This window comes from Anguilla rostrata, chromosome 11, assembly GCF_018555375.3.
Source record: "Anguilla rostrata isolate EN2019 chromosome 11, ASM1855537v3, whole genome shotgun sequence".
In the NCBI taxonomy this organism is placed as follows: domain Eukaryota; kingdom Metazoa; phylum Chordata; class Actinopteri; order Anguilliformes; family Anguillidae; genus Anguilla; species Anguilla rostrata.
The window spans coordinates 41,468,506-41,490,241 of record NC_057943.1 but is presented as its reverse complement, the minus strand read 5'-3'; the positions used below and the strand labels follow the sequence as shown (position 1 = coordinate 41,490,241).

General features: G+C 48.0%; 1 protein-coding gene and 1 long non-coding RNA gene across 3 annotated transcripts; one reads left to right on the top strand and one right to left on the bottom strand.

Moving 5' to 3' along the window:
* Nucleotides 1-438: 438 nt before the first annotated feature.
* ap4b1 (adaptor related protein complex 4 subunit beta 1) lies at nucleotides 439-20,500 on the top strand. The gene is made up of 11 exons (XM_064300150.1): nucleotides 439-614; nucleotides 4,159-4,289; nucleotides 4,866-5,090; nucleotides 8,108-8,238; nucleotides 9,168-9,315; nucleotides 11,019-11,515; nucleotides 12,086-12,169; nucleotides 14,756-14,859; nucleotides 15,643-15,850; nucleotides 17,269-17,532; nucleotides 19,313-20,500. The coding sequence occupies exons 2-11, from the start codon at nucleotides 4,177-4,179 to the stop codon at nucleotides 19,756-19,758; spliced, it is 2,220 nt and encodes a 739-aa protein (XP_064156220.1). The 5' UTR covers nucleotides 439-614; nucleotides 4,159-4,176; the 3' UTR covers nucleotides 19,759-20,500.
* Nucleotides 20,501-20,716: 216 nt separating this feature from the next.
* LOC135234979 (uncharacterized) lies at nucleotides 20,717-21,317 on the bottom strand. 2 transcript variants are annotated; one of them, XR_010324258.1, is made up of 3 exons: nucleotides 21,241-21,317; nucleotides 20,879-21,039; nucleotides 20,717-20,816 (listed from the first exon to the last, which is right to left on the bottom strand). It is a non-coding gene; the product is annotated as an uncharacterized LOC135234979 (long non-coding RNA). The 2 variants fall into 2 exon arrangements; XR_010324257.1 differs by having other exon boundaries at nucleotides 21,210-21,289.
* Between the last annotated feature and the right edge of the window lie 419 nt (nucleotides 21,318-21,736).

The following is a 21,736-nucleotide window of genomic DNA, read 5'->3' as shown; positions in this document are numbered from 1 at the left end:
AAAATAAGAATGAGAAGAAGAAAGAGAAGAAGAAGGAGAAAACGCAAAATCCCCTTAGTTTGGGGCTTTATTGTGTGGACATGTGAAGTTGTTTATGAGTTCTGTTTGTTGAAATGGGGTCAGAATGTACAGAATTTAATGTTTTTAAGGGCTGAGTGTCTGTGGCTGTTGTGGTTATTTCTGTGGGGAACCCTGAAAAGTGCCAAACTCTCGGTGCTGTATAGGTATGGGGGCATGCCCCCGCCAAGGCGTAACTTGGCGGGATGGCATACCTGCCATCCCAATTTAAATTTAAGTATAATTTTGAAGAATATTTTAGATTACATACGTTTCTCAATAAACACTAAAAGTGTCAAATTTCAGTAATTAACAATTAGTTATGAGTTATTAGTTATGGTTTATGATTTATGCATTATTTCAACTACCATACAAATAACTCACTTTGGAAAGCCCTACCTATCCACCGTGTATACGGACAGAAATAATCGTCAACGCTGAGAGCGGGGGTAATATTTTTGTGTAGGACAGGCTTGAGCCAATCAGAGCAATTGTGTTGCATTCTCAGGAAATTATCAAGACGTGTGACCGTGCAGTTTTCAATTAGAAGCAAGAAGGTGAGAAAACAGTGAACAGTTTGTGAATGTGACTATTGCATGCTGTTAACTTTCTACAAACATGGGGCAGTTTTTAAAATCCTATTGTCAACCTTTCGAATTATCTGGCGATAACTGACTATCTTCACTTTCCATGTACTGCCTCAGTTAGCTAGCTAACTAGCAGGTTTGAAATAACGTTTACGTATATTTAGTTTAGAAAACCACTGAACAACTTCGGTAGCTAGGTCAGTTGGGTAGCTAGGTCTAGTTGGCTACATTTCGTTAGCTGGCTTTTGCTAAGCCATGGTTGCTCGTTTGCCAAGTGACATGATTAGCTGACAGAACGTGGTTAGACTAGCTACTTTGGTCGAAAAACGTATGACATGTATATCAACTCGATAAATAGCGAGTATGTGTGGGGATTATAGATTAACACGATGTACCCTTCCTACTGCTTGAGTAAACGTTTTAGTCAGTGATATAATGCAGCTACCTTGATGGCATGTTTACAGTTTTACGACTCCGAGTTTCAAAATGCTCCTGTCGCTGTAGCGAGCGACGTGAAATGCTAAGATGTTTTCCAGTACAAGGAAGGCCAAATAAAAAACAGGTAGCCTATAGTTAACAGGCGTAATTCAATAATGATCCCACTGCTGTAAAGTTCCCAGCGTCTCACATCCTCTGGCCACCTCAGACTGGCAATTTCTCCTAACAGAAACCTGTCTGAGTTCAGATCACCAAACAAATAGGTTACAGATTCTATGGCTCAGATTCAGTTTATCTAGTCGAAGCCACCCCTCCTCCCTATTCCCTCTAACGCGCATCAAGGCAACAAGAGAAGTAGTCTAATGGCGTTGCAAGCAATTGCAAACAAGTCTTTTGTCATGGCCCTAAATCATGTGTACCTAGTGAAAAAATCGCTTCCCTAATACTCCCGTTAATATGTAAATAATGTATAATTCTGTAAAATCAGAATATGAGGAGCCAATGGCCTTGCCCTGTAGGGTTACCTAGATACTGTACACACTGATTCTCTTGTCCAGGCACTTTTCACAGAACTTGAGTCTTACTGTTGTGGTAAACAAGCATTTTTGAAAATTCGAACACAACTGTACAACTTGCTGCAGCAGACTTCATGGTGACAGTATTAGTGAGTGGGGTACCAGTCGTGCCACCCTGGGTGACCTGACGGTTGAGGTCATGGAGAAAGACACTCTCCATTTTAACAGTCAAACTGGTGGAAACATCGTCAGTAGACCGCAGCTAGAATCTCGCTTAGACATGTGCAGTGTTAAACAAGCCAAGAAATCCAATCGAGAAAAATATATATATAATAATTTAAAGCCCTAATTTTTCGGTAAATTTGCTGAATTCCTCTCTATAATGTCATTTGATTGTGATATTTTGAGAATTTAAGCCTGCGGGTTGGGAATGTGTCAGATATCATTAATCTGCTGTAGTCTTGATTTTTTCAGCAATAACGTGCCGACCATATAATAAAGGCTGAATTTCCAGTAGTTTTAGCACTGCTGGTCCTCCAGTAAACTGCTTTGTCAGACTGCTTGTGTATATTCTTGGAATATTCTTTGTATGTCCAAAATAGATCTGTTGTATGTACTGCCAAGAAACAGTAATAAACCTCAGAAACTTCTGAACAATTGTGAACCTTTTAAGTGCCTCTCCAGTTCAACTTCAGTGTCTATCTTGTGATGAAATGGCTGACTTGTTCAACAGCATCCTTAGATCTACCCAGTGAAACCAGAGGCTTTCTCCAGGAAGAGGAGACTTGGCTAAATGCTGAAATAAGTTAGCTGCAGAGGAGCTGCTGCAAAGCTCCATATACTATGATATGAATGAATGAATAATTGCATTTAGCACTTTTCCGAACGCTCAAAGTGCTTTACAGTGATGAAGGGGAACTCACCTCACCCACCACCAATGTGTAGAACCCACCTGGATGATGCACGGCAGCCATTTTGCACCAGAACGCTCACCACACATTAGCGATATGCTGAAAGAACAGTTATTAATCAGTAATAATGACATAGAAACTGCATGAAAGCCCTGTCAGTCAAAAGTGATCATTGATCACAAGGATGCTCTAGAATGCCTTATTTCAATTATTGTCTTCATAATTTAAAACCAATAGTTTATTTTGTTTAGTTAATGTCACAGATTTTCAATGTAAGACGGCTGCCATTTCATCAAATATAAAACGAGAAATTTCACCTTTACATCTAGTCAGTCATCATGAGATGTTGTCATGAAATCTTTTTCACCAGTCAGTGCAGCCAGTCACGCTATCTAAATAGCGAAATCCTAAGGCTGTTTACTTGACCCTGTTCCTGCTAAATAATTCAGAGTATTTTATTACTTGTCAGATAGAATATTAACTATTGTAAATTGTTTGCCAGAGATTAAGCTGGGCCATATATATTGCAGGATGGGGCTAGGGAAGTGTACTGCAGGATGGGGCTAGGGAAGTGTACTGCAGGATGGGGCTAGCACAGTGTACTGCAGGATGGGGCTAGCGCAGTGTACTGCAGGATGGGGCTAGCGCAGTGTACTGCAGGATGGGGCTAGCGCAGTGTACTGCAGGATGGGGCTAGCACAGTGTACTGCAGGATGGGGCTAGCACAGTGTACTGCAGGATGGGGCTAGCGCAGTGTACTGCAGGATGGGGCTAGCGCAGTGTACTGCAGGATGGGGCTAGAACAGTGTGCTGCAGGATGGGGCTAGCCCAGTGTACTGCAGGATGGGGCTAGCGCAGTGTACTGCAGGATGGGGCTAGCACAGTGTACTGCAGGATGGGGCTAGCGCAGTTTACTGCAGGATGGGGCTAGCGCAGTGTACTGCAGGATGGGGCTAGCCCAGTATACTGCAGGATGGGGCTAGCGCAGTGTAATGCAGGATGGGGCTAGCGCAGTGTACTGCAGGATGGGGCTAGCGCAGTGTACTGCAGGATGGGGCTAGCGCAGTGTACTGCAGGATGGGGCTAGCACAGTGTACTGCAGGATGGGGCTAGCGCAGTGTACTGCAGGATGGGGCTAGCGCAGTGTACTGCAGGATGGGGCTAGCGCAGTGTACTGCAGGATGGGGCTAGCGCAGTGTACTGCAGGATGGGGCTAGCGCAGTGTACTGCAGGATGGGGCTAGCGCAGTGTACTGCAGGATGGGGCTAGGGAAGTGTACTGCAGGATGGGGCTAGCGCAGTGTACTGCAGGATGGAGCTAGGGAAGTGTAATGCAGGATGGGGCTAGGGAAGTGTACTGCAGGATGGGGCTAGCGCAGTGTACTGCAGGATGGGGCTAGCGCAGTGTACTGCAGGATGGGGCTAGCGCAGTGTAATGCAGGATGGGGCTAGGGAAGTGTACTGCAGGATGGGGCTAGCGCAGTGTACTGCAGGATGGGGCTAGCGCAGTGTACTGCAGGATGGGGCTAGCGCAGTGTACTGCAGGATGGGGCTAGCGCAGTGTACTGCAGGATGGGGCTAGCGCAGTGTACTGCAGGATGGGGCCAGTGCTGTATGTAAGGGTGCTTTCACATGCGCGTTCACCCTGCAGAGCGGCAGCGGGGTCACCATGCCCTACTTGGGCTCGGAGGAGACGGCGAGGGAGCTGAAGAGGGCGCTCTCCAACCCCAACGTGCAGTCGGACCGGCTGCGCTACCGCAACGTCATCCTCCGCGTCATCCGGTGAGCCTTCGCCCCGCCCCGCCGCGGATGAAAAGCCACGTTCCTTCTGAAATGCAGCCGGGGGCTTTTTCAGTCTGGATATCTTTGGCACAGTGTACTCGTTTGAGCTGAACCCAGTTTTCGTGTCAGAAGCCACTTGCTGGAGTACATCATCTTGACACGCTGAATGTTATTACTAAAAGCCACTATTTACATATCTCAGCGGCATGTATTTGGCGTGTTTGCCACACGCAACTTTCTCGTGTCCAGAAAGGCTGGACAGGAAGCATCGATTTTGACGTGTGCGTGTGTTCAGTACTTGCAGACTGTGTAAGTAGCTCTGGATAAGAGTGTCTGCTAAATAGCCAACATGAAGAAATGTAAACGTAGCCTGTTATGTGTGTCAGCAGGCAAGTGTGGGTGTTCAATTTTCACCTTATCTTGTTAATGTAATTATAGCTTGTCTTCAGACTGGTGTTGGCGCTGCTATCTCTGCGCGTGTGCTAACGCTCAGACACCCTGAGGAACGCGCGTTTCATTCCTCCCCCTGCGCGGACTGAGACTCTGCCCCCCCCCCCCCCGCCTCTTTACGGGCAGGTTCATGACCCAGGGGCTGGACATGTCTCCGCTCTACATGGAGATGGTGAAGGCCAGTGCCACGGTGGACATTGTGCAGAAGAAGCTGGTCTACCTGTACATGTGCACCTACGCAGGCCTGAAGCCTGACCTGGCCCTGCTGGCCATCAACACCCTGCGCAAGGACTGCGCCGACCCCAACCCCATGGTGCGCGGCCTGGCTCTGAGGAACATGTGCAACCTCAGGTCTGTCCGTCCATCCGTCCGTCTGTCTGTCTGTATCTTTCAACAGAAATATGTGCAACCTCCAGTCCATCTGTCTGTCTGTCTGTCTGTCTGTACCCTTCATCAGGACAATGTGCACCTCATGTCTGTCTGTCTGTCTGTACCCCTCACCAGGACCATGTGCACCTCAGGTCCGTCTGTGTGTCTGTCTGTACCCCTCAGAGACTCTGCAGATACTCAGCTCCTACATTCCTTCCCTCCCCTGGTTTCTTTGCCTGCAGGAGGTTCTGCGGGTAACCAGACCTTCCAGTGCTACCCTGTAACTAGGCAGCTGTTTCGTAGGTGACTTAGGTGCATTAACTGTCTTAACGACTACTTGTATTTTTTCCATAGATTGCGTTGTTGCCGTTCTCGTTGTTAGTGTTAATCAGTTTAACCTTCAGGGTCCAAGTTGAACTATGCGGTTGTTCCCTGCACTTGGACCGGTACTTCTCTCTAGGGGTTTCGTCATACTTGTTCCTGGTTATGGTTATACACTTTGTTGTATGTCGCTCTGGATAAGAGCATCTGCCAAATGCCTGTAATGTAATGTAATGTAATACCCTGCATTACACAGCATCCATTGGCACACTGCTGCTCTTGGGCAATCGCTCTTACTGAGTTTACAGAGGACGCAGCGCATTATAATGGACTGCTTTGTCTCCTGTGGGTTCAGTAATGATGTGGATTTTGTGTAAAGACAGTTGAATGCAGTGTCAGTAGGTCCCAGGGAAACTGAGAGCAAAGAGTGGTGGAAAAGTGAGAAACTGCACTGTATGTTGCAGCACTATTTAAAATTAATGTTTAGAAAACCGTTATTTACAGTTAAATGCAGAAGTACTGGGACTATGACTTTTTTTAGGCTCTGTACTCCAGTTCATTGGATTTGAAATGGATTTGGATTTTGGATTAAAGGTTGTGACCTTATGAGGTAAAAGTGCAGACTGTCGGTATTCATTTGAGGGTATTGTCATCCATATCAGGTGATCCGTGTAGAAATTGGAGCCTTTTTTATACATAGTCCCCCTATTTTAGGGGAGCAAAAGTATTTATATTTAGACATACAGGTGCACCTATTCCAGAAATGATTGAAAATAAGTAAGCCGTCATCATGCATTTCAAATATACACATTTTATTTGCTTTCAGTAAAAATTTAACACCGCTGTTTTGTAAAACAGCCGTTGAAAGTTAACAGGTCCTTATGCAGTTTGAAGGCAGGCGTTAACAGAACTATTTCCCTTGAGCGTAAACACTGTTTCACAGCCGCGAAGGTTAAAAGCAGCTGGTTGAAGCCTGTGAATTCGGCTGCGGTTGGAGCTAGCCGTGAGCGACGTGCTACGTCCTACATCTCGCGTCTGGAGCCAGCGCAACCCCCCCCCCTGAAAATGCAAATGCATTCCGAGCGTCGGAGGGAACGGAGTTTGACAGACGAACCCAGCGACAGGTCTCCAGGGGGAGACGACGGGGCCCGCCCAATTAAAAGCTCTGTTTAGAGCATCATGGTGGAAGTCTGAAAATTAACATTTTCAAGTTCTGCATTAACACAGTTTTTTTTTCTCAGTATCACTGAAAAAAATCTACTGTAACGAAGGAAGTCTTGTAACAGGCACGGATGTGGTCACATTCTTAGCCCACGATGTGTTTCTTTCTCTGGCAGCTGTGCAGCACAGTTTTTTGGGGGTTTTTCCAGGGAAGTCTTTACATCTCGGTGCACCTTTTGTCAAATAGCCGAATGAGAACATGTATATAGTGATATCTTAAGTTAGAAAAAATTCTAGATTTGAGAGGGAAGATGAGCTAATGAGGTATCAGATAGTGATGGGTAAGGAGAAGGCCTCGTGTTTTGCTGGGTTTCTAACTGCATAGCTATGTGGGTCAAGAATTAGGAGGAAAAGACTTTGCCTGCAGAATAGAACAGGCCCCATGTTACAGTCACAGGGTGGAACAGGCCCCATGTTACAGTCACAGGGTGGAACAGGCCCCATGTTAAAGTCACAGGGTGGAACAGGCCCCATGTTACAGTCACAGGGTGGAACAGGCCCCGTGTTAAAGTCACAGGGTGGAACAGGCCCCGTGTTAAAGTCACAGGGTGGAACAGGCCCCGTGTTACAGTCACAGGGTGGAACAGGCCCCATGTTACAGTCACAGGGTGGAACAGGCCCCATGTTACAGTCACAGGGTGGAACAGGCCCCATGTTACAGTCACAGGGTGGAACAGGCCCCATGTTAAAGTCACAGGCTGGAACAGGCCTCATGTTAAAGTCACAGGGTGGAACAGGCCCCATGTTAAAGTCACAGGGTGGAACAGGCCCCATGTTAAAGTCACAGGGTGGAACAGGCCCCATGTTAAAGTCACAGGGTGGAACAGGCCCCATGTTACAGTCACAGGGTGGAACAGGCCCCGTGTTAAAGTCACAGGCTGGAACAGGCTCCATGTTAAAGTCACAGACTGGAACAGGCCTCATGTTAAAGTCACAGGCTGGAACAGGCTCTGTTTACAGTCACAGGGTGGAACAGGCCCCATGTTAAAGTCACAGGGTGGAACAGGCCCCGTGTTACAGTCACAGGGTGGAACAGGCCCCATGTTACAGTCACAGGGTGGAACAGGCCCCATGTTACAGTCACAGGGTGGAACAGGCCCCATGTTACAGTCACAGGGTGGAACAGGCCCCATGTTAAAGTCACAGGCTGGAACAGGCCTCATGTTAAAGGTCACAGGGTGGAACAGGCCCCATGTTAAAGTCACAGGCTGGAACAGGCCCCATGTTACAGTCACAGGGTGGAACAGGCCCCATGTTAAAGTCACAGGGTGGAACAGGCCTCATGTTAAAGTCACAGGGTGGAGCAGGCCCCATGTTAAAGTCACAGGCTGGAACAGGCTCCGTTTACAGTCACAGGGTGGAACAGGCCCCATGTTAAAGTCACAGGGTGGAACAGGCCCCATGTTAAAGGCACAGGGTGGAACAGGCTCCATGTTAAAGGGCTGCTCTCTCTGCAGAATGCCTGGGATCACAGAATACATCCAGCAGCCGGTGCTGAATGGCCTGCGGGACAAAGCGTCCTACGTCCGCAGAGTGGCCGTGCTGGGCTGCGCCAAGATGCAAAACCTGCAGCCCGACGCAGAGATAGGTAACGTTCCGTTTCCACCGTTCCCATTGCGCTCTGCGTTCCCATTTCCACCGTTCCACTCTCCCATCACGCTTCAGTAAGGCATTCTCCATTCATAAGGCAAGCTGCCTGAATGGAGCGTGTAATATGAGTGTTGGAAGTTATCTGGTGTCGCAGTGCCTGTGCTAAAGCTGTGCTGATGCCACGCTGTGCCTTGAAGTAGGCTTGTGCCTCCGCCCGAGCGGATTTCTCTCGGGTGCCGGCTTGATGAAGCGGCTGTCACAGTGTATTATGTCATCAGGAAAGCGGAGTTTTGATCGAACCTGAAATTTGAAGCCGGGCAACCAAGACAAGTTCCGGGACTTCACACATGAAACTTGAGCCCATCACCTTAGTTTGATTCATATTACTCATTTATCCACAGAATCATATGTACATGCGTCAAAATTATTGAGGATAGAAAAACCAAAAATGTAGACATTTGTTCTGACCACGGAGTGTAGCACAGTGGGTAAGGAACTGAGCTTGTAACCGAAAGGTCGCAGGTTCGATTCCCGGGTAAGGACACTCCCGTTGTACCCTTGAGCAAGGTACTTAACCGAAATTGCTTCAGTATATATCCAGCTGTATAAATGGATACAATATAAAAAAAATGCTATGTAAAAGTTGTGTAAGTCGCTCTGGATAAGAGCGTCTGCTAAATGCCTGTAATGTAATGTAATGACCTAACAGGGTAACTAGATTTTAAACTATATAACTATTTTTAGCTCTCAGTCTTTAGCAAGCAGGGAGCCAAGCAGACTTAAATAACACTCCAAGCTTTTTTAACTGATAGCCCAAATTACTGCAATACATTTTTCAGTTAGTTGTGTTCTCATATCCCCTTTGGTGCCTGGATTCTGTATTCCTGCCGGACGTTACAGTGTGTGTATGTGCACTGCCTCCACCAGATGGCGCCGTGGTGAACGAGCTGTACAGCATGCTGAGAGACCAGGACCCGGTGGTGATGGTGAACTGTCTCAGGGCCTTGGAGGAGGTGCTGAAGGAGGAAGGGGGCGTGGTCATAAACAAACCCATCGCCCACCACCTCCTCAACAGGTGACATCATCCACCAGCCCGGGACATGTGATTTTATTATGACATTATTTGTAGGAGCAGACTGTGTCGTCACGGTTTCTAATTGAACCTGTGCAGTGAAGTTATAAACCGTGATATTATCCATGGTTGTAAACCGTATGTGAGTGGAAATGAATACTCATTACTGATAAATATAAATGATGCAGCTGCAGGGCGGTTACAGTGTGTGTGTGTGTGTGTGTGAGTGTGTGTGTGACACTCCTCGGTGTGTGTGTGTGTGACTGTGAGAGACACTCCCCAGTCTGTGTGTGTGACACTCCCCAGTGTGTGTGTGAGTGTGTGTGTGTGTGTGATACGACCCCGTGTGTGTATGTGTGTGTGTGTGTGACACTGCCCAGTGTGTGCGTGTGTGACACTGCCCAGTGTGTGCGTGTGTGTGTGTGACACTCCCCTGTGTGTGTGTGTGTGTGTGTGTGACACTCCCCAGTGTGTGTGTGAGTGTGTGTGTGTGTGTAACACTCCCCTGTGTGTGTGTGTGTGTGTGAGTGTGAGTGTGTGACACTCCCCATGTGTGTGACGCTCTCCAGTGTCAGTTGCCTCAACTGTACATGAGGCCCGTTCCTTTGACAAAATGTGTGAGGAAAAAACTAAATCTGGGCTAAAAATAAATAAATAACAGAAATGGGTTCCAAAACCATGGATTTTTTAATTTGTAAAGCAGTGCACATCTCAGTCAATTTACATAAGCGCACACATCAAGTTGAAGTGATGAGTTGGATAAACACCAGTCATAATGTGCTTGGAGCAATGGAACCAATGACCATGGTAACTGAATGGATTAGGCGGCAGATTCCTGGCACTCGAATATCACATCTAAATATTTTCTTCAAGAAACATTTGCGGTAATACCCGGCAGTCTATTGAGATAGCTGTCATTGATTTTTTTTGTTGTACTAGCTGCAATTTGTCACAATGTCAGTCTATGACTGAGAACCGACTTGACTAAATGATCATTGCCAGATCTAATGCGCAAGTTTTCTCACAATATGTGACAGTAATTGTACCTTTTATCATTCATTATATCAACTTCGGATGAATTAGAGGCATCGCACAGCTGGTAATTATGATGCTGAGGATGTGGGAAAAAAATCAGCTTAATGAGACTTATTAATAACCATTATGACAAAATGGGGAATAGTTATAATGAGACAGCCAGAATTACATTTCATGTTGTTTTTTGAGTTTCTGTTTTGACTAATACAGTGCAGTGTTTGAAATATTTGGGGTCTGTGCTGGGTCATCTTGAGTTTAGCAGGTGACTGTGTACCCCTGTCAGACTGAAGGAGAAGGGCTGCTGTGGGGTATCTGTCTGAGTTTAGGGGTGGATGTTTGAGTGGGGTATATGAGTTTAGGGAGGGGGTGTTTGAGTGGGGTATCTGAGTTTTGGGGTGGGTGTTTGAGTGGGGTATCTGAGTTTGGGGGTGGGTGTTTGAGTGGGGTATCTGAGTTTGGGGGTGGGTGTTTGAGTGGGGTATCTGAGTTTTGGGGTGGGTGTTTGAGTGGGGTATATGAGTTTGGGGTGGGGGGGGGGGTGTTTGAGTGGGGTGTCTGAGTTTGGGGATGGGTGTTTGAGTGGGGTATCTGAGTTTTGGGGTGGGTGTTTTGAGTGGGATATCTGAGTTTTGGGGTGGGTGCTTGATCTGGTTGCTGTGTTCCCCTGACAGGCTGAATGACCTGGACAGCTGGGGGCAGAGCGAGGTCCTGACCTTCCTCCTGCGGTATCGCCCGAGGGACGAGGACGAGCTCTTCGACGTCCTCAACCTGCTGGACGGCTTCCTGCAGAGCGGGGACAGCGGCGTCATGGCCGCCACGCTCCGCCTCTTCCTGCAGCTGGCCGCCGCCCACCCCGCCGTGCAGGCCGACGCCCTGGGGCGGGGCCGGGGCCCGCTGCTGGCCGCCTGCACCGCCCACTCGCGGGAGCTGCGATTCGCCGGCCTGTGCCACGTCCAGCAGGTCCTGCGGAGCCTCCCCGCCCACTTCGCCGCCCACTACAAGAAGTTCTTCTGCAGCTACTCCGAGCCCAGCTACATCAAGTTCCGCAAGATGGAGATCCTGGTGGAGCTGGTGAACGACGAGAACGTGCCGCTGGTGCTGGAGGAGCTGCAGGCCTACTGCACCGACGTCTCCCCCGAGCTGGCCCAGGCCGCCATCTTCGCCGTCGGTAAAGACCCGCATGTGCTTCTGGGAAATGTAGTTGTTTTAGTTTTATTCACTGTTGCAGGCTCTCACGCTGCTGTGATATGTCATCATTTTAACTGCATTCACTAGCACTTGCACCAAAAATACTGCAAGCACACTTTGTTTATTTGGAGCCCCACTTCCTGTTTCACACAGGACATATGCACTTGCCTCATACTGAGTATTAGTCGGTTGGTGCATTTTTCAGAAAAACAAGATAGAGAGAAATTCTCGAGGATGGGTTCTTTAGTTGATCATTTGTTTCATAAGGAACACATAATTATGTTCAAATTGCTTATTTATGTCAGCCTTTTCATAGTTAAATAGTAAAACTGTTAGTAGATCCCAGAACAGAATAATTGTACATTAAAACATCACTTTGAAGCTATAGTATGTGCTGAGATATACAAGTATAGAATGACGTAGTCTGAGTGGATGCAAGTGTATTCTGCAGAATAATATGCAGTTTAAGTAGAGAACAGAAATAATTCTCAATTCTGGCACAGGGTGATGAATATTCATGAGTTGTGATGTTCTTGGCCGCTCCCATTAGGTCGGATTGGTCGGACGTACAGCGAGAGGTGCCTGGGCATCCTCACAGGTCTGCTTGGCCTGAGGCAAGATCACATCACTTCAGGTGAGCGCCTTGTTCACACTGGCCATTTAGAACCGGTTTGACTCATTGCGCATTGTCTGCTGTGTGTGGACACAGATGTGGTCTCAGCTCACTTATCTTAAAGTGTCTTAGTATAGGGGAGATTTGTGATTTTTAAACAACCATGCGTCAATGAAGTACGCATAGGTCCAAAGCCTATGAGAGCATCTTTGCCTTCATTTATAAATTAGGAACATGAACTGCTGCTGCAGCAACTGGCTTTTTTTTTTTTTTTTTGCTTAATAAGCATATGATTTCAGAAAGCAGCTTTCCTATTTGCAACCATGTGGTTTGGCTTGGACCAGTGAAATTGGGTTGCCCTGCAGAGACTACTGCAATTCCAGGGTGAATTGCAGTACTACTGCAATTCTAGGGGGCGCTGCTGTCTCTTGGCATATGTGCCAGTGATGCTGGAAGTTTCACATCAGTGATGAAAAATGTGCCCCCCACCTTTGCGGCAGAATGTAGTTTTTATTTCTTTAAGTGACTTGCAGAATATTACTTCCGTGTGTCACCGTGACATTAGTCAACTTTTAATATTAATTTGTACTATCGGTGGCACCATCAGTAAATACATTTAGCTAACACACATGCATACCACAGGCTGCAGCTGCAAGCCATAAGGATTTGAGTGGGATTTTCATATTATTTTTGAGTATTCTCTTTAGAAAGACGGCAGGTGTACTGTGAATGTAGCATTGCTCAGATTTAGATTTGTTGTTTAAATTTTGTTTTCGGCTTTGAAGTACACTTTACATTTAAATATGGCAGTATGTACTGAGTGGCCACTTTAGCAGGTACAACTCATTAACACAAATAGGCTGCTCTTCCTGCTCTTCAAAGTGAACCATGTGGCTGCAACTCAGTACATAAGGCAAGCAGACATGGGGAAGAGGTTTAGTTGTCGTTAGACCAAACATTACAATGGGAAAGATGTGTGATCTCAGCTACTTTGACTGTGGTGTGATTGTTGGTTCCAGCATCTCAGAAGCATTTTCACACATTGCCGCCTCTAACACCTTGGTAAAGAGATGGTCAGCGGCGAATGGGCAGTCTCGTTTAAGCTAACGGAAAGGCCACAAATGCTTGAACAACAGCTGTTTACAACAGTGGTGTGCAGAAGGGCATGAATGAATGCACAATGCGTCACAGTGGCTGCTGGTGGTGGTGTAATGGTGTGGGGAAGGTTTTCTTGGCTCACACGGTCCATTAATAACTACTGAGCATCATTTGAATGCCACAGCGCACCTAACTATTGTTGCTGACCATGTGCATCCTTCTATGACCACAGTCTACCATTTATCAAGTGGATACTTCCAGCAGGGTAATGCACCATGTCACAAAGCACACATTATCTCAAGCTGGTTCAGAGAACATGAGCAACCTCAGATTACTGCAGTGGTCTGCACAGTCGCCAGATCACAATCCAATGGAGCACCTTTGGGATGAGGTGGAACGGGAGGTTCACAGCATGAATATGTGGTCACTGCATGATTCTGTCGAGCAGAGCTGCCTACTGGCATGAATGGTCTGTGCTGTCTTTTGGAGCCAGGAGCTGTTTTTTTTGTGAAAACTTTTAAATTGAGCTGTGTTCACAGAGTGCAAATAGTGTTTTTGGTACTATTGTTCCCCGGCCCAAGATCGCCAACAAATCCCACTTCCAAGTCTGTAATTGGTTGTCTCCGGGTTATAGGGCCACCAAGCTCCTTGAACTGGCTCTGCTGTCGAGTCAGCAAGGACCAAATTCCCTAAAGAATGTTTCCAGCACCTTATTGAGACCATGCTGCAAAGAATTCAGTTCTGGAGGCAAAAGGGGGTCCTATTCGATATTGGATAGGTGCACCTAATAAAATAGCCACTGAGTGTAAATTGGCATATCAGAATAAATGCAATAGGATGTGTTTATGTAGGAAATGAAATTCTTCTGCGCATTCAGGGAGGTGATGGCCCCCAGTATGCCAGTCCTGCAATGCAGGAACCCTCCAGAGCAGTAGGCCAGCTGGGCCAGCAGAGTTATCCGAGGAAGTCCCCTGACCCTGAATATGAGCAGCAGTAGGCCAGCTGGGCCAGCAGAGTTATCCCAGGAAGTCCCCTGACCCTGAATATGAGCAGCAGTAGGCCAGCTGGGCCAGCAGAGTTATCCCAGGAAGTCCCTGACCCTGAATATGAGCAGCAGTAGGCCAGCTGGGCCAGCAGAGTTATTCCAGGAAGTCCCCTGACCCTGAATATGAGCAGCAGTAGGCCAGCTGGGCCAGCAGAGTTATCCCAGGAAGTCCCCTGACCCTGAATATGAGCAGCAGTAGGCCAGCTGGGCCAGCAGAGTTATCCCAGGAAGTCCCCTGACCCTGAATATGAGCAGCAGTAGGCCAGCTGGGCCAGCAGAGTTATCCCAGGAAGTCCCCTGACCCTGAATATGAGCAGCAGTAGGCCAGCTGGGCCAGCAGAGTTATCCCAGGAAGTCCCCCTGACCCTGAATGTGAGCAGCAGTAGGCCAGCGGAGGCTGTGGGACGGTCCCGGAGGCTGCGGGCCGAGGGACGGCCGCGGTCTGACGCTCTGTGTCCCCGCAGCTGTGGTGCAGACGTTTCGGGACCTGGTGTGGCTCTGTCCCCAGTGCTCTCCCTCCGTGTGCACGGCGGTGGCGGGCTGTGAGGACTGCATTCAGGACAGCGAGGTGGGTGCAGCCAGCGCCCTGTCTCATTCCCTTTTTAAAAATGCTTTCTCTGGTTTGGTCAGTTTCCTCATTTACTGTCATTTTCTGCAGTTGATACATGTTGCCCCATCCCAGCACTTCTTGGTAATTTGTATTTGTCCTAATACTGTAGCTTATTCTTCTGCCTAGTTGGCTTTGCAGAGGTTAGGTCTGAATAGAATTCACTGTGTGAACTAAACTGTGTTCTTGGCTAGAAATAGCTGTACAAAATAAGTATTGTACCTTACTGAACCTGTGTTTAGCAGTTGTCTATGACCATGAAATGCACTTTTTGTACGTCGCTTTGGATAAAAGCGTCTGCCAAATAAATGTAATGTAATGTAATGATACAGCCAAATGCTCAGTTACTGACTTGATGCTGGCCGCCTATATTTATAGTTGTCATACACCAAAAAAGAAAGTCCCTTCTGGCTGGTGTCACTGCACACACTGTGTGTGTGTGTGTGTGTGTGTGTGTGTTCTAACATTTTCTTTGGGGCTATGAATAAGGCCTTTGTGTGTGTGGATGTTCATGTTGATTTCTCAACAGAAAGCGTATTGCCAAACTGTTTTCATCCGAAGGTTTATTGCTGTGGTCACGTCTGGGTGTTGTCTGAATGGGGAAGTGGTTAGCTTTTGAAATACTCCTGTGCCTGCTGTGAACTCCCCTTCAGGGTCACTGATTCTCAAATGCTGGACCATGTGGAAGAGCCAATGAATAATAATCCAAATAAATTTGATGGTTTCCATTTACTCTCTGCCCAGGGGAAGCAGGCATTGATCTGGCTGCTGGGAGCCCACGGGGACCAGATCTCCAGCGCCCCCTACGTGCTGGAGGAGTACATCGACGGGCTGAAGACTGAGCTGTCTCCGGCGGTGAGGCAGGAGCTCCTGACCGCCACGGTGCGACTGTTCCTGGCCCGTCCCGCGGAGACCCAGGACATGCTGGGAAGGCTGCTGCATTACTGCATAGGTACGAGCGACTGGCTCTGTACAGGAAGTGCTGTGACATCACCGTATGTGGGTGAAAGCTGTGGTGAGCGGTTGTGCGGTTGCTCGCCGGTCGGAGTGTGTGCTTCCGCTCGACCGTTGGCCTTCGCTGACGATGCCTTTCCCTCCCTGCTGACATCACCCTAGACGCTGTTACCCCGGAAACATAAGGAAGTTTGACCATTTTTGATGTTCCCGCTCAAAGAAAATTTGTAATATCCTCATTTTTAGAACGCAGTCTATTACCTTCCTAAACTTAGGCTCTTTTTTCTGCAGTAAAACCACAGAATCCGGTGGAAACGTGGCCACTGTAGTGCCCAGCTCTGGTCTTTGGTTTAGTTCGGTTTCATAGCTGGTTTTAAGAAAATCAGTGTTTCACACAAGCACGGTAACCCGAATACGAGAACGGGGGCAGAAACACAGAAGGTGACAGAACAGTGAGGGAGAACGTTCCAGGCCCAATCACAGCCGCTCGTTCAGCTAGACACTTCCTCCATTTGCCGCCGCTCCCTCTTGACTCCTCCCACCATCAGTCTATGCCCAATCAGAAGGGGGTGTTCATGCTCCATCATCTCCCCTCCATCATCTCACTTCAACCTGCCGTAGGCACTGTCAATCTTAATTAAATAACCAAGTAAAATATAATACGAGAAAAAAATATGTAAGGGAGAGATTGTCTCTTTCTGTAAGGCATAATGTTGCCGTGACAACGGCAAATTCCTGTATAAACTAATGAACACCCATAAATGGTCGTGAATTAAATGAGTGGACCATGGCCTGTGAATGAGCTGGGGGTGTGCTCAGAAGAGTCTCCTCGCAGGAAGTGCTCGAATCGCGTAACGCGCACTGTGTCATCAGGGAGGAAGCAGCGTTGCTCAAGCACACATCCTCAGCAGCAGTGACGAGAATAAAGAAAATGTTCTAGAAAAATGTTCTAAATACTTTTTGTTGCATAGTGCAGTATTTCTTGTATGCAGAGTGGACGTGCTTTAATTATTTGGGCAAATAACAAAGGTCTGAATAAATGTATACACAGATGTTTAAAACTTTTAAGCATTAAACACGCATAAAAAAAAAAAAATTTTAATCCCCATACATAGACTGGCCATATTTAATCCAGTTTTATCCGCAGGCTGTAGAAGCCAGCTCACCTGTAACTTGCTACATCTTGCAGGGATCAGTGTGTGTAAGGAATCTCAGGGCCAGTGGGATTAGGAGTGCTTTATTAGCCAGACGAGGGAATTTGTCCAGCACACCCGGGTGAGAGGAACGCTCGGGCTCTTTCCGAAAGATCGCTGGGTCAGGACCCCAGTTTGGTCCCGGTCTGCAGCGGGGAGCCGTGGAGACGGTGAGTGTCCCGGCCGTCCCCTGTGAGTGACGGTTGTGCGTGTTCCTTGGCAGAGGAGGAGAGCGACATGTGCGTGCGCGACCGCGCCCTGATGTGCTACCGGCTGCTCCGCTGCGGGGCGGAGGAGGCCAGGCGCGTCCTGGGGGGCCCCACGTCCGACCCCTCCCTGGGCGTGATCTTGGGGCGCCCCGACGAGCCGCTGGACGGCTGGCTCCCCCACTTCAACACCCTGCAGCCCCTCTCCAGCACCGCCGCCGCCGCCGCCAGGGGGGGCGCCGAGCCCACGCCCAAAAGCTCCGCGGAGCCCCCACCGACAGGTGAGCCCCGCCCTGGTCTGAACTCCGGACTCTAGCTGCTTTTCCACCGCATGGTACCGTCTCGACTCGACTCTACTCGCTTTTGGTACCAGGTACTTCGTTTTCCACTGCAGATAGTATCCCCCGTCAATGTAGCTGGTCGTCATAGCGACGGCGCACGAAACTGCCGTTTCTGACCAATCGGTGGTCTGCAGTGTTTTCACGTCATGTTTTGGAATCGCCTCAGCTCGCTTGGAACCTCGACGGAGGTGATACCAAAAAAAGGTACCAGGTACCAGGTACTATCCACAACTTTTTCCCGATGGAAAAACCACAAGAGTCCAGTCGAGTTGAGCCGGTACCATGCAGTGGAAAAGCGACTTCTGTCTCTGGTCACGCTGTCATGTGACCACGGACTAGTAAAAACATGGACAAAGTGACTGTGATGTCACCCGTTGTCTTTCCATGGGCTTGGTGAAAAGTGTTTTGAAACCGCAGAAGTGCCGTTTTGGTCCGACCGTGTTGTACAGACTGGAGCCATGGACTGTGCAGTAGGGAAAAGCAAGAGTCCTTATATGGTCATGAAGTCCGGTCGAGTCTGTGTCGTCTGCTAAGCGCGTGAGATTCAGTGACTCGGCAGTGACACAAACTGCCCCCGATTCATCCGCAGTATATTAAAATACTGCCCAAATTCCACTATAGCTTAAGACATCAGACGAAGAAATAAACACCTATTGCAACATACTGCATTTTCTTGTGGGGAAAAATGATTGACTTTAGAAATGAAGCCCGGGTTTGGCCGCTTGGTTGTGACATCAGACATCTCGGTTCTGAATGCTTACAGTTTCTGGCTTCTACTTCCCTTTGGTTCCTGTTGCTCTGCCTTTTGTAGAAAAGCCAGCCATCGCATCTTGCTCTAAAGAAAAATGCTTCATTGGACAAGCGTAAGATTTTACTTCAGTCCATTCAGCCCAATGTTTTAGGTTAATTCGGATTTGGCAAAACAATTAAATTCAGAAAACCTAAAAAAAATAAATAGGTGTAAGAAATTGAAGTGCAAATTCTGGGTTTATTGATGAAGCATTTTTTCAGTGAAGGGCTTGGCAGATATTGCCGTGGTTGGGCCTTGGTCCTGGAGCACGTTTTCCTTTTCCTGAGAGTTGAAGCTGTTTTCTGGAGACGTGAGCAAGGGGTCTCGCAGTCCTTGAAAACACTTGAAAATATTACCATCCTGCAGCCTTGGACCGTGGACAAATGTCCCACTATCCTAATTAAAAAGAGAAATGTGGCTCCATCTTGCTTGCCAGCTCGGTAGCTCGGTGCCACTTCATAAATCTTGCGAGCCTTGCAGTGTCAGAGTGCTGAAAGTTGAGAGTGGTTCCAGAAGGTACAGGGCACTGCTTTGTCAGTTAATCTCTTGAACAAAAGTCAGTGGTCACACAAAGTAGTTTTGAGCTGGCGTGCTGCTGAAGTAGCCAAATAATTCAAAGCAGCCCTGACTTCTGGACTTTTGGACTATAGTGCATACATTTATCCATCCATCCATCCGTGATCTATGCCCACTTATTGCTGGTCAGGCCCAGGGGAGGCGCTGGAACCTATCCCAGCATGCATTGAGCCAGAGGCAGGAATACACCCTGGGCAGTTCGCCAGTCTGTCGTGGTTGTACATTTATCTTGCCTAAATTTCCAAATCGAGCCTTGTTTAAATGTGATTTGAGTAGGACCCCTCTGTGAAGGACTCATTTTGGGTGCTGTTCTGGGTCCCTAACCGTGCAGGCAATGTTCTCCTCTCTGTACAGGGGCAGGGGCCGGGGAGGTGGTTGCGTCGGACTCTGCGGACGGAGGGGAGGCCTTCTCCCTGACCCTGGAGCCCGTCCTGTCCCCCGAGGCCTTCGAGAGGCACTGGCTGCGGCTGGAGCCTTCGCTCACCCAGGCCCTGCCCTGCCCGGGGCCTGGCTCTCCCCCAGAGAGCCTGCAGGCCGCCCTGCAGCTGGTCCAAATCCAGGCCCTGGCTTTCAGCAGGCCCGGCGCCGAGCCCTGGAAGGCCTACCTGTGCACCCACGGCCGAGGCTCGCTCCTGCTAGCCGAGCTGGTGCGCGACACCGCCGCCGCCGCCGACCCCCCCGGGCTCCGGCTGACCGTCAAACAGGAGCCGGGGGACGAGCGGGCCCTGGGCGGGTTTGTGTCGGTCCTGCGGACCGTGCTGCAGACCGTGCTCCAGACCGCCCCCGCCGACCGCCCCTGATCTCCGCACCTCCTTCTCTTAGACCCGCAGGTCCACCGCCATCCAGACGCAGGAGCGTCAAACGCGAGGCTGCCCCCCCCCCGGTCCCCCTCACAGAGTTCAGTGAGGTCCGCCGTAGAATTTTACTGGAAATGACTTCAGTCCAAACTTAAGGATGTTTTAAATCTGCCGTTTGTTCTCATGTGCTTATTATCAGCTTGATAATTGTGATGCCCTTTTGTGTCCAGTCAGAAATCAGTTTTACGTGTGAGCCACATACATGCATTTATGATTAAGAATTTTGAATCATTCTTTGTAAGCCTTAAACCAAGCCGTGATTGAGTGAAACTGAGCACATACACAAGGGTTGCTCTCTCAGCACCTTATCCCCCGTTCAGGGGGATTAAGCCTGCTGTTGGGACCCACCCCACAGGATTACATGGCCAGCCATGCTCCACCCCTGCAGATTACAGACTCCTGTCGTTTAACCCTCAGTACTGATGTAAATCATGTAAATTAACACTGTATTATTCCTGTATTGTCTTGAAATTGCATAATACATGTAGATTGTATATCTGGTATCATTTTATGGGAATTTATCAAACAGGCCAAGAATGTTTTTTCTCTGGGCAACATATTTTATTTGCTAATTGGCTTAAAACTTTCTGTGTCTAAAAAAAAAAAGGTTGTCAGCCAGTGTAATTATGGACATATTTAGTTTGCTTCGTGTGGACTTGGGCCTACATACAACCAGTTGAAATAGCGTTTGACTGTTCCTTGTTGTTTTGTGGTATCGTACCTAGGATGTAGGGTACGCTATGCGAATTGGGAAAATCTTGCTGCACTGAAAGCAGAGATGACTTTTCTAATTAAGTAGGCAGTAGATGGCTGGACATTAGCTAAATCGCCAAATGCAGTAGATAGACAAATGTACAGATTATGCAGTTGGGCTCTTTACAACACCACAAGTGTAATGGGGAAAATAAAGGGCTAGCCCTACCCCGCTATTCAGGAACATAGTCATGTGCAACTGACATAGGCAACTGACCTCCATATCAGCAGGCTTCTAGGCAACTGACCTCCATATCAGCAGGCTTCTAGGCAACTGACCTCCATATCAGCAGGCTTCTAGGCAACTGACCTCCATATCAGTAGGCTTCTAGGCAACTGACCTCCATATCAGCAGGCTTTGGCTTCTAGGCAACTGACCTCCATATCAGCAGGCTTCTAGGCAACTGACCTCCATATCAGCAGGCTTCTAGGCAACTGACCTCCATATCAGCAGGCTTCTAGGCAACTGACCTCCATATCAGCAGGCTTCTGCACTGACTCCATACAGCAGCTTCTAGGTAACTGACTCCATATCAGCAGGTTCTAGGCAACTGACCTCCTACAGCAGGCTTCTAGTATTGACCTCCATATCAGCAGGTTCTAGGCACTGCCTCATATCAGCAGGCTTCTAGGCAACTGACCTCCATATCAGCAGGCTTCTAGGCAACTGACCTCCATTTCATCAGGCTTGTAGGCAACTGACCTCCATATCAGCAGGCTACTTTATCAAACTGCATCACCCTTCCAGGATCATATTGAAATTATGAGTTTGGAATCGGTTTTATTTATTTTTTTGGTTTAATTTATTTATTTAGTACAAGAAATAAAAATAAAAAAATAATAAATGTAAATAAGTGGACATATAAATTTGACAAGTTATGGTCTTGACGAGCTGTGCAAGGAAGACCAAGTTATCCCTGAGCGGCCCCCTTAATGAGACAGACATGGGGTTATGGGTTACACTGCAGACATTACAGTTACGGTATGCAATATGCAAATAAGTTCTTAATTAAGTGCCACATTTAATCTAATATTTAATCCATTAAACATATCATTTTTAACTCTTTTTTTCCCCTGTCCATGTTCTATTAGAGAGGCCTAAGGGCTTCCCCATATCATATATTAAATGCATTTCATTTTTGCAAAGTTTTATTGTTCCGTATTTTTT